Source organism: Nycticebus coucang, chromosome 2 (genome assembly GCF_027406575.1).
Source record: "Nycticebus coucang isolate mNycCou1 chromosome 2, mNycCou1.pri, whole genome shotgun sequence".
NCBI lineage: Eukaryota > Metazoa > Chordata > Mammalia > Primates > Lorisidae > Nycticebus > Nycticebus coucang.
In genome coordinates, this window is record NC_069781.1 from 74,618,533 (window position 1) to 74,631,394 (window position 12,862).

The 12,862-nt window shown below is 41.3% G+C and overlaps 1 protein-coding gene across 3 annotated transcripts in view; it reads left to right on the plus strand.

Annotated features, from left to right (window-relative positions):
* Nucleotides 1-12,862, plus strand: part of GLIS3 (GLIS family zinc finger 3) — a 488,198-nt gene that overhangs the window by 11,694 nt on the left and 463,642 nt on the right. For 2 of the 3 annotated variants that reach the window (XM_053573749.1, XM_053573755.1), the window contains exon 2: nt 1,683-2,168. The exons of the other annotated variant lie outside the window; for it this stretch is intronic. In XM_053573749.1, coding sequence (XP_053429724.1) covers nt 1,781-2,168 — 388 coding nt within the window. In that variant the 5' untranslated portion in view covers nt 1,683-1,780. The remainder of the gene's footprint in view (nt 1-1,682; nt 2,169-12,862) is intronic. 3 annotated transcript variants of the gene reach the window in all.

Below are 12,862 nucleotides of genomic sequence, written 5' to 3' on the forward strand. Positions count from 1 at the left end.
AGTCATGTTGAATAATTCTTTATTTTCAAAAACTTGCCAATATGACATATTCTTTATCCTTTTGTTGTTTTTTTGGTTTCTTCTGAATAAGTGCTTTCTTCTGTAGGGGTCAGTGCTCAGAAAACGCTATTTTATCAATGAGTGGAGGATAGATGGCCAGTTTTATCTGGCAAAGCACAGAGCCATTAAGTCACTCTTGCTCACTATCAACCAATGAACAGCAGACCAGCTGGTGACACACTTGAGTTCCACATGGTCACAACATAAAAGGCATTGCAGTTTTTCAAGTGGAAAAACATTTTTGTCCAGCCACTCTTATTTCAGGGTCTATTTAGTTTTGTTCCATAAATAAACTTAAATGATGCAGGTTTGAATAACCTGGGCTTATTTGTCCATTTGTGGGGACGATAGTGGAAGGGAGGGCAGCAGTGAGACCTGACCTAGAGGACTATGGCTGAGAATTAAGTCTTTTTGATTTGCTGCAATAAAAAAGAAAAAAGAACTCATCATGACATGTTTTGACTCTTTGATATTCTTTTTTCGATGATTTATGGGGTCCTTTGGGAGTTGAGTTGAAATATTTGTCTAAAACTTTGAGTGGATCATACATTAAAAAGTAGGCATCATTCCATTGAAGCTATCCACTTCCTCCCACTTTGTACTTGGTTTGTATGTTCTGTGTTTTTTTAGCCTTGGCTTCTTTTTATGACTATCATGTCTATATGAAAACCAGATTATAACCATGTCTGTCATACATTTAGAGGAGTGGCACTAGCACGGCACTTAGCTGGCTCGTTGCATATGTTTGAGGGAGTTACTGGTCGAGGGAGGGATAGGCCTTCCTAAGTGATTTAAGACCGTGGAGTTCTAACCTTATCTCTTTGGGGTGGGAGGGAGGTGAGGATGTCCTGCAGTCACCTCGGTACCACTGTGGTTCTTGCTCTGCTTCCTTAGTGGTAGGAGGCTTTATAGGATGATGGCTGATTTACTGTATGTCTTGCATGCATAGTCAACATACTGGACAGCTCACTTTTAGAAGAGCTTTTCCCTTTTCCAGGATCTGAACGGCTGGTTACAGTATTGGGGTGTTGCTTCTATTTCCATCCCTGTAACTTAGGATCAATAACCAAGATTCTAATGCTGCTGTGAGTATTTGACTATATAGATACTCAAAAACTTTATGATATTCCCAGGCTTAGATTTTTATCTTTTGTAAATCTAGGGACTCCCATCATCTCATTGCGAGGCTGTGTCTGCTTTGTGTTTGTTTACTGGAACCTGTGAAGCACTGGTCTTAGCTGATGAAGGTGGTGGTTTGGGCTTCCCAAGACCTACTGTAGCAGAGGTGAGCTAGTGTAGACAGATCATTTAGGGAGCAGTATAAATTTCATTTTGCAAGTTGGCACCAGTAGATGGGTTATAGTTGCCAAGAGCACTGTATTGAGAAGGGCTTAGTAACTAACAAAACAATGCAATGATCCATAATCTGTGTCTCTCATGAGTGCAGACAGGGAGAGTGCTGCCAAGGAGCTGGGTATTTGATGGCCCTATTCTACATAAAGGGCCATTTTGCTAAGAGTGCTTCTTTTCTTCCTGATATGAATGCTGCACTGGTTGAAAACTCACTGTACTTTATTTTCATTTTTACCTTTAAAAATGCCTGCATTTATTTTTTTGAACAGGCTTATAACCCACACCATGGATAACTTATTGGACTTTGCCTGAAAGGAGTCATTAGTGTCATTGGATATTTGACCATCCTGGCCACAGGTTTTTCAGAATGAATGGAAGGTCATGCGGCATGAGTCTCCACCGGACATTGGGAACCCCACAGGGGCCTGGGCTGATCAGTGGCCAACACATTCGTCCCATCCAAGCCCACTCAGGGACTCCTCGTCCCTCGACTTGTGGCAGTACACCAAGTCCCGCTATTGGAAGCCTTGCTAACAGCCTCCATCTCAGGATGCCCTCTGGAGGAGGGATGGCTCCTCAGAACAACGTGGCTGAGAGCCCCATCCACCTGCCTGCCTTGAGTCCCAGGAGACAAGTGCTCACCAATGGGAAGCCGCGGTTCCAGGTCACCCAGGCTGAAGGCATGTCAGGGTCACACATTTTAAAGCCAAAACAACAGGAGTTTGGAAACCCTTTTCCTCCCAATCCCGGGAAAGGTAGGATTGTCTTTCTGGGATCTTCTTAAAAATGGAAACTCTTCCCCCTCCAGTACCTCCTCTGTTAGCAAAAATATATGACTCAACATCAGGGTCAACATTGATGGTCTCATAATGACATATAGTTTGCTTGGAAAGGGGGTGGGCATGCATAGGTATGTGTGGGGGGGTGGGGAGGACCTCCAGTGGTAAATGCTGGCTGTAAGCATGTGACACCTCATGGGACTGTGAAACAGTGGAAGACAGAAACATCAGAGATAAGGAGGTAGGATGGGTGATGGTGGATTGGGAAAGAGCTAGTTTGGCAAGATCCTGCCCTGGCTGCCTGGGGGCTGCATTCTGTAGGCCATAGAACAGAGGGGTGACTGGAACTGTCCTATACTAGTGCTAGAAGTGCTAGAAGACAGGTGATATTTGAAAGGAAAAGGATGAAATAAGGGAAAAATTTTAATAACATAAAAATGAGGAATTAGTACATATCAATGATAAGAATTACTTTAAGAGCTAAGCCTATTATTTTTATAATAGAGGGAGAAACGAGAAAAGCTAGAAGAGAATAATGAAAAAGTGTCTTTTGTGTTTGTGGAGAACTAGAAAATCTAGTTAATATGAAGTGCAGAGGGAATGTGCTTTTAATTCAATAGTGTTTGTATTACTATATATATGTTTTATATTAAAGAATAAGTGTTGGTGAACAGCAAACTATTTGAATGGCATACTCTCTTTGGAAGCCGATGTTGACTTAATGTGGTTATATTGTACATGATATGTGTGTTTAGGCCAACTAGAAAAAGAACAGGTATCCCATGTAAAACATAACTTTGCTGTATAAAATAGCACAATTACATATTCCTTAAGGTATGAGTCTTAAATGTTTACATTTAAAGTGCTTACACCATCAGGTGAAATTACTAGCAGCCTTCAGAAGAGCCACTCACTCGGTTAATTAAGGTGAATAATGATTTATGTCAGTCAAGTACTCAAAAAGTTGTTTGCTTTAGCGTCTGTGTATTTCTGTGTATGGAGAGGATATAAATGGGCAGATCAAAACCCAAAACAAAACAGTAACAACACTAAATACCCTTGTAGCTTATTTTTTAAAATTTTCTTTGAAATTTATTTATTTATGGCCTAGACTTGGTTTTGAATCATTTTATTTCCTTAGAGGTACTGATATTTAGTATAAGGGTAGGAAAAAGGTGCCCTGGGAGCTACATCCCTCCTTCTTGTGAGGATCCTGTATCCAGAGCGTGGCAATCTAAGTTCTTTTATGTCCAGATCAGGTGTTTGGATTTTGGGGGGCTGAGGCCCAGTAAAACCTTCCAGCTCATGCTTGACTAGTGTGAATTGTAGCTTGTTTCTATATGTACTTCTGTTTGTAAACGTGACAGTAATAATGGTGATAATATTAATAATTTGCCTTTATTATAGCGTAACTCACCATGTGCTTTTCAGTACATAATCTCATTATTCCTCACAGCAGCCCTGAGTTGCATGCTTGCATTGGAATAAGTAACTTCAGGGTCATTGACCAGGAAGGTCAGTGGGAATATCACTTTCATGATGACCGGAAGGAGGCTATAATTATAATCATATTTTAAAAAAACCCATGGGTATTATACTTAAGGGATAGTGAATTCTCAGGACCACTATACCTTGAAAAGCATGCAGAAGCTGGTGCTCCTGTCTGTGGCTCTCTGGCGCCTCGCCCAGCTCTCCCTGCTTTCAGTGCCTGTCCTGTCTGCATGGTTGGGCTGTACGTGGGCATAGCTAAGGCGACGAGGATGGCTGTGTTATTACCGCCCCTGGACTTGCATCTTAGATACAGTCGGTGGTCTGGATGGTGCCAGAAGTGGCTGGCTGAATGTGTCCCTTTCAGCTCTTGGTGACATTTCCTAAACTGGTTAGGGATGGTGTTTGAACTCAGATCATTTACCTTCCAAATAATTATTGAGCACATATTATAGGTGAGCCACTGTTATGGAGATAAAATAGCCAATAAAACATAGTCCTTGCCCTCAAGGAGTTGGAGAATTCAGACAAATAATTGGGCAGTTAAAATAAAACACCATAAAGGTTCTGCTAGGGATACACACAGAGTAATATGACAACATTTGAGAGGGGTTCTGGGCCCATGCTGCATAGGAGGGTCTGGGAGGAGAGCCGGGTATCTAGGCAGACGCCTGGAGGATGAGGAGCTAGCCTTGCCATCATGCAAACCGCACATCCTGTGTGCGCTCGGCTGTGTGTGCATGTACATTGACGCACAAGGAGGGGTGTCTGGAACTTATTATGGGGAAGAAAAGCACAATGACAATGTGGAGGGGAGAGATGATGGGAGATTTAATGGACTTCCACCTGGTATCATATGGATGTGAGCTGTGGAGACTATGGGTGAGAGATGAGACTGGAGAGGGCTGAGTGGGGGCCAGATGGAGGGTCGTGAATGGACACCAGGGAGTTTGTGTGTATCTTGAGGATGCTAGGGAACATGTGATTCTGTCAGTATAGTAATTGGGTTTCTTCATAGAAATAGGAGAATATCCTGTAGTTAATAGGATGTATATGTGTGTGTGTCTTTATATATATATAAATGAAGAGATTTATTATAAGCAACTGGCTCGTGCGATTATGGAGACTGGCAAGTCCTAAGGTCTGCAGGATGAATCGGCTGGCTGGAGACCCAGGAGTGCTGATGCTTTAGTTCCAGTCTGAGCCTGAAGGCCCGAGAACCAGGAGAGCCTCCAATGTAGTCCCCATGCCAAAGCAGGCAGGCCTGAAACCCAGGAAAAGGTGATGTACATCTGCAAGAAAAAATCTGCCTTCCAGTTTGAAGGCAATCAGTCAAATAAGAATTCTTCCCCCCTGGGGAAGGGTCAACCTTGTTCTAGCCAGACCTTCAGCTGATTGGATAAGGACTACCTACCTACATTAAAGAGGGCAGTATGCTTTATTCACTTAGTAAAATGCTTTATTCAGAATAAAAATCCCAAAATAATCTCATCCCAAAATAACCATTAATAATATTAATTCCTTAATATTTAGGCATGCTGTGGCCCAGTCAAGTGGGCACATAAATTTTAACTGTCACAGTGTGTTATCATGGCTTTGGGGCAAGGTGCAGTTTGCATGGTGGCAAAGAAAATGCATTTTCTAAGGCTTGAGAGTGATTACACTAATTTTGGGGGGTGCAGTGAGCTGTGTACAGAGAATTACTTAAGGATTGTATGTGGATAAGCGTATGACTTGAAGATGGAGAATCCCAAGTGCAAGCCTCATGAGAAATACAGATTCGATAGTAATGTTTATATTACTTAAAGGTTGAACTCCCCACTGTTGGAAACTCAAATAACAACAGCTTTAACATCATAGGTATAGTTCCCAAACAGCGCACCTGTGTCACTGGGGTGCCACCATAAACCAAGGGGTCACATAATATTTTAAATTTTGAAGGAAACATAGGGATACATGACATCCTGACACCAGGACAATGGCTAGCTTGAGAAGACTGACAGTTTTAACCGTAAATTGCGCTCTGTTCCTTTTGGTGATGTCATATGTTTGTGAAGATCCATTTTCATAGTTGTGATTTTAAAAAGCAAGTGCTTTGTACACCCATGTTTGTGGCAGCATTATTCACACTGGCCCCAAAGCGGAAGTAACCCAAGTATCCATTGCTGGACGAATGGGTAAACAAATGTAGTATATGCATATAATGACGTATTATACCGCCTTAGGAAGGAAATTATGACACACCCTGCAACATGGATGAACCTCGAGGAGATTATGCTAAATGAAATGCACCAGTCACAAGAGGACAGATAGTATATGATGTCTTCCTACATGAAGTTCCTGAAATAGAGTCTTAGAGACAGAAATGGTGGTTCCTGAGGGTTGAGGAAAGAGGGAATGGAAAGTTGGGCGCAGAGTTTCATTTGGTGAAGATGAAAAAGTTCTGGAGCTGGGTAAGGGTGATGGTTGCACAGTAATGTACTTAATGCTGCTGTGCTGTACATGTTACAAATGGTTAGGATGGTCAAGTTTATGTTATGTATATATATTTATCACAATTTTTGAAAACTAAGTAGTAAGTGAAAATCAATGTGGAACAGGTAGTGGTGTCCAATCTTTTCCCAAAGTTTGAGAAGCAGTGAAGTGCAAAATTGGAACATGTATCACATTAGTAATTGTGATTATTTAAGAATGAAATATAAATACTCATTTTCTTTAATTTATGTATATTATTTTTTTCAGACAGCTAGTAAGTTGTAGTACATAAATATTTTTAAGTTTTTAGACACCTAACTACATTTTTTTTTTTTTTGCACTTTTTGGCTGGGGCTGGGTTTGAACCCGCCACCTCTCGCATATGGGGCTGGCACCCTACTCCTTTGAGCCACAGACACCACCAAAGACACCTAACTACTTAAGTGCAACTGTGAGGGCTTTCTTTTTGCCTGTAGGGTACTGTGAAAAAAATTACTGAGACACTAAGCCTGCCATGAATCAAGAACGTTATTTTTCTCGTACAGAGAAGGCTGGAGTAGGTGATTGGTGCTAATGGTTCGCAGCTCAGTTCTCCTAGGTGGAAGATCATGGAGCTTTCCTTAGTCTTTTCCTCTTAGTTGCACAATGGCTGCCTCACTCCAGCTATCAGCTATTGAGCTTCTGAGAAGAGTGCAGAAGGAGGGAAGGAGGACAGAAGGCAGAAAGACAAAAAGGACAACTCTTCCCAGATTTGTTCCCTTCAGACAACTTTCCTAGACACCCCATCTAGCTATTCCCACTTAAATTAGCCAGTTCTTAAGGTAACATATTTCTTAAATACAATTCATTTTTTGATCCTGAATTTTATCTTTTTAAAAATATTTTGATCTTGTCTTTTATTCTTTTATGTTATGTTACCTTATGTTGTACTCTTCCTTTTCTAGCATCTTGCCTGCTTTTTCTTCCTCAAGTAAATTGAGCCACTTGAACGTAAATTGTAGACGTTATGAGCTTTTACCCCCAATTCTTAAGCAGGTATCTTTCATGCTATCACCAAAATATGTTAATCATAACTAAGAAATTTAACTTTGTTTAACAGTATTATTTATTTATGGTTATATCTTAAAATATAACTATTCAAACCCTATTCAAATTAATTTTATGTATAATTTTATATTTTGATCTACTTATTAATTTTAATATAAATTATTATTTTCTTTCCCCACTTAGAATAGAATATCCTTTTTTCCCCCTTTTTAATTTGAGACAGCGTCTCAATTTGTCACTCTTGGTAGTGTACCGTGGCATCATAGCTCACAGCGACCTCAGACTCTTGGGCTCAAGTAATCCTCTTGCCTTAGCGCCTCCCGAGTAGCTGGGACTACAGGTTTTCTGTCTCTGAAAAATAGCTGGGGCCTCGCTCTGACTCAGGCTGGTCTTGAACTTGTGAGCTTAGGCAGTCCACCCACCTCGGCCTCTCAAGTGCTGGGATGACAGGTGTGAGGCACCATGCCTGGCCAGAATAGAATATCCTTTATAGCTGTTTTTTTTTTTTTTTTTTTATCTTTAGATCAGGATGTCATCAAAGATCACATATTTCATTTAATCGTCACTTCTCTTTAGTCTCCTGAGTCTAGAGCATTCTGCCTTTTCTTTGTGTTTCATGATAAAATATGTTGATATTTTAAAAGATTTCAAGTCAGTTGCTTGTTCCCCAAGTTTGGTTTGTCTAATTATTTTTTTAATGATTGGGTTCAGGTTAAACTTTCTGGCAACAATACTGCATAATGATTAGTATACCAGCCATTATTATACCAGGAAGCCCTGAATGTGCATTCATTCTAGTATTTGTGATGCTACATTTTGATTGCCTGGCTAAGGTGGTATCACCAGATCTCCACATGTGAAGGACACTTTCTCTTTGAAAATTCATAAGTAATCCTGTGCTTATATCCTGTTTCCCAAAGCATCCATTGACAATCTTGTCTGAATCAGTTTTTACATTGTTGATTGCATCATGGTGATTTACTGATTCTATGAGTCTGTTTATTACTTGGTGCTCTTCTCCAGAGAAGAGTTTTTCTCCTTTCTTTGTTTTTGAGAACCATTGTAGAATCACTAATGCATTCCTGTTTTTTTAGTTTGCTATGCTATAATTCATATAGTCATTTTTTTTTTTTTTGATGCTCGAATTGTCCCACATTTGGCCACTGGGAGCCCCTTGAAGTCAGTTCTTGTGTCTTTATGACATATTCCCCTTAATTACTTCCTTGCTTTCAGGCATGACAAGAAGTTGTAGGTTTACTTTGTACTTCCCAGACCTACACCTGGAATTATCCATTATTCCCCAAAGCTCCAGTCCCATTTAGTGGGAAATGATATTTGGAAAACTAGCCAAAAGGATATTCTTGTTGACTCTGGGCTCTCATTGCTTCTGAGCCCTGTCCATGGACAGAGTAAGGAAACATTAGAAAAAGCTAATGGGTTTGAGTTAAAATACAAGGTAAAACCGAGTTCTTCCTCTGCCTTCTTGTTACACATTTGTCAGTAAGGATCCTTATTCTCAGCAATGTCAGTGTTTTTTTATTTGCTCTGTCTTACAACAGAGAAGAGTTACTTTTAGTTTTGTGTTTCTAAAATAGTAGAAATTAGTTTTAAAATTGGTTGCTTACTACATGTAAATTTTTAATGTGGGGCGATGAACATGTTGCTATTTCTCTGAGCCAGTGAGTGAACATGGAGGACATGCTTCAGTTAGCAACGTTCTGGCCTCCCTAGAACTTGTGAGCAAAGGATCCCAGTTATATTGTACCAATAATAGCATTTCCCCTAATTCCTGCTCCAACGGTTACTCATTGTAATTAGACTGGTAGAAATGCCTTTTTCAAAGCATCTGGGAAATCAGTTTTATGATCCCACTTTAAGTACATTTGACACAAGTATTTAAATATTTAAGACAATTCTACTTTTGTAGTACCCAGAGGACTATATAATTGGGAAGATTTTCATTATAAAGGTTTTTTATTTTACTGCAGGTCTGCTGACATTTCTTGTTGGGCTCTGCTGTCCTTGGAGACAAAGCGAGTTAGTTATTCATTAGTGTTTGTGGGTTATTCATTATTGTTGGTCAGAAAAAAAACAGTAATATCAACAAAGGATACCAACCTAATTGGGATTAAAAAACTCTTGTGTCACTTAAGGCTGGTGTCTCTTCTAAAGATCTGATTTAAAGAAGATAGTGTATTGTGTGAACCTTCAGTGTCGAAAAATTATGTACTTTAAATCATACATCAAATTTTATGGTTTTTTTTTTTTTTTACTCTTTGTGTTTGGCTAATTCAATTGGCTTTAACAATCTAGAACTTAGATTACAGCTTGATTTGTCAGTGGGTCAGCTAGCTTCATGTTTTTCTCCCATTATCACATCATGAATTTTAAAACATTGCCATTGATTTAAAATATAACTTTCCTGTATCATTTCTTTAGTTATGTTTATCTCTGGAAAAAACAAAACAGACAATGAAAAAAGTCTGCTACTACCATGTTGAATGCAGTCATGTTAGACCTGGGACAGGAGTGGCCCTTGGAGTCCTGTAGTTTCCAAGAGATGCAGTTAACATGTTAGCTAAAGAAAGCTGGGGCAAAATACTCGGTTACTTTTTTTTTTTTAACTTCTTCTTTTTAATCATTTATATTTCCTCGCATTTCCAATGTGGCTTCCTGCAGAATTAGAGCAAATAAAGTTAATATTCCCTAAAAGGTTCCAAAAATAACCAAACCAGCCAGAGACCAAAGGTATTATTCCAGTTGAGGTAGCCAGAGTTTTCATTTTGTCTCGCCAACAAGGCAGGTGAAACACAATGTTTACTTTTGTTTACTCTCTGGGCTACACAGGGTCTACTTTGTGTGATTTATTGATGCTGGGTATAAATCAAATTGATGATGGATTTCCAAGTATTACTGAATGGCAGACATGATTTGTTCCAGTTATAAAAGCCATTTGTCAGTCTCAGAGCATTCCATCTTTAAAAGAATATACTCCATTAACACCCCCACCATACCTTAAATGCTGTGGGCATGAAGCTGAAATATAACATTCATTAGTCACTTACGGCATTTTCTAAGGCTGTTAGACAGGACCAGCCTTAGATTTTACAGTACTATGTCGTTCACAAACTTTCATATTGATTATCTCATGTGATTTGATCAAAGGCACCACCCCATAAGGTTGGACAAGTGCAGTTAGTCCCATTTTATTTTATATTTTATTTATTTATATTTATTTATTTGTTTTATTTTTTTTGAGACAGAGCATCACTTTGTTGCTTTCGGTAGAGTGCTGTGGTGTCACAGCTCACAGCAACCTCAAACTTCTGGGCTCAAGTGAATCTGTTGCCTCAGCCTCTGGAGTAGCTGGGACTACAGGCCCGCCACAGCGCCTGGCTATTTTTTTTTTTTTTTTTTTTGTAGAGACAGAGTCTCACTGTACCACCCTTGGGTAGAGTGCCGTGGCGTCACATGGCTCACAGCAACCTCTAACTCTTGGGCTTACGCGATTCTCTTGCCTCAGCCTCCCAAGCAGCTGGGACTACAGGCGCCCGCCACAACGCCCGGCTATTTTTTTGTTGCAGTTTGGCCGGGGCTGGGTTTGAACCCGCCACCCTCAGCATATGGGGCCGGCACCCTACTCACTGAGCCACAGGCGCCGGCCGCGCCTGGCTATTTTTAGAGATGGGGTCTTGCTCTTGCCGACCCTGGTCTCAAACCCATGAGCTTAGGCAATTCACCCACATTGGCCTCCCAGAGCGCTAGGATTACAGGCATGAGCCACCGTGCCAGTTAGTACCATTTTAGGGGTGCAGAACTGAGGCTCAGTTTGTGGCTGATTGCATTCTGTATGTGCTGTGTGCTTCTGCACTGAAGAGGATTCTGCAGGCTGAGATCTCCTGCCAGGAATTCTGAGAAATGTTGCCCCTTCTCTCCATTAGAATTTAGTGTCTCCGTCTTTCCTGAAAGAGTATACCTTAAAAAGCTAAAACCATTCAGCCATCATTTCCATCCCTCAGCTGAGGAAATGAAGCCTTATTCCTGTTTTAGAAAATTTTGCTTGATGGTCAACAGTTGGCCCCTTGGAGCACAGACAGCATTGTCTACCCAGGGAAGAGTCTGGCAGCCTCTGTGTTATGGCCACCTGAGGGACATATATAGGGACAAATTCCTTTCCACGCCTCTCTGTGAAGTCTTTAAACTCAGGCAGGCAGATGTCATGAATGTGAATAGATTGGCTACTTCTGACTTATCACATTTTAAGGACACAATGAACGGTGACTTGTATTTAATACCTATTTCCATGGCTGCCTTATTTGAATAATGAAAGGAATAGAAGTCCTGTAATTGGCTCTGACATCATAAACAAGTTAAAAAATGAATCTTGTGATGTAGGACCTTATTTTTCAAGTACAGTCTGAAGTGCAGAAGTTTTAGCATCTTCCAGAAGCTGGTTGGAAAGGCACAGTCTTGGGGCCGCCTCAGACCTCCTGAATCAGAATGTGACTTGTGTGCCCAGGGCTGGCTTCATGGCTGTGGGAGTGATCACCGCACAGTGTCCTGTGCTCAGAAGGGGTGCCTAGCCGTTGGTGTTTAGTGTTCAGTGTTTACTTCCCTGACATCTCACTACTTTTAAATTTGAACCTGTGATATGCTCATGAAGTCAAATGGGACACTGGAGCATGCAGAGGGGTTTGGAGTCCCAGTTCATGCATGGTCCCACCTCCTGCCAGGACAACTGCTGGTTCTCTGCCCCTACCCAGTGTTCCCTGCTGCCCTCTGCTCACCGGGGGTCAGGGGGTCAGGGAACTGACTGTGGGTGTGAGGAGGGTAGAGTGGGGCGTGTGCCTCAAATGCCCATTTGTAGGTGAGGCTCTGGGCATCTTGAGGTTCTACATTTGCTCTGTGAGTATCTCCATTCCAAAGGAACTTAACATTAAGTAAAAACATGTTGAGAGAGAGAGAGAGAGACCTAAGAAAGGAAAAAGAATTTTTCTTGCGTTTCAAACAAGGAACCCAGCATTTTCCTTTTGCACTGGTCCCTGCAGATTATGCAGCTGACTTGCAAGTGTGTGGTGAATCTTGTGATGTACTTGCTTTTCAAGTACAGTCTGAGGAGCAGAAGTTTTAGCATCTTCTGGGAGCTGGTTAGAAATGCACAGTCCTGGGGCCACCTCAGACCTCCTAAATCAGGGGAAAGTGTGGACATTGGACTCAAGGCCCACCCTTTAGTTTAGGCTTTGCTGGAGTGTGGCCTTGCTGAGCTACCTGGCTTCCCTTCCTCAGTTTCCTCTTCTAGAATATAGGAGGGAATGTCTTATCCTCATTCCAAAATGGGCAAAGTCTAGGCAAAGGGTGAACGGCAAAGGGTGGGCTTGGCCACTTGGCCTTGAGTGGGAGAATGTCCAGAGCACCTGTCCTCTCTGCTTTCATGAAGCTGATAAACAAAGCAGCACATGATGGTCCAAGGGTGGGATGGAAGTTGCAGGGTTGGAGATGGGACAAGAAGCCTAAAACCAGGTCTTCAAATCCACGGAAGTGGCTGAAATGTGACAGTAAAAAAGCCAAGGACGGCAAAGACTAGGAATCTTGAGTAGGGAGAGGGGAGAGCTCCAGAGAACCTCGGGGCTATGTCATTGACCTTCCAGGGAGTCACCCAC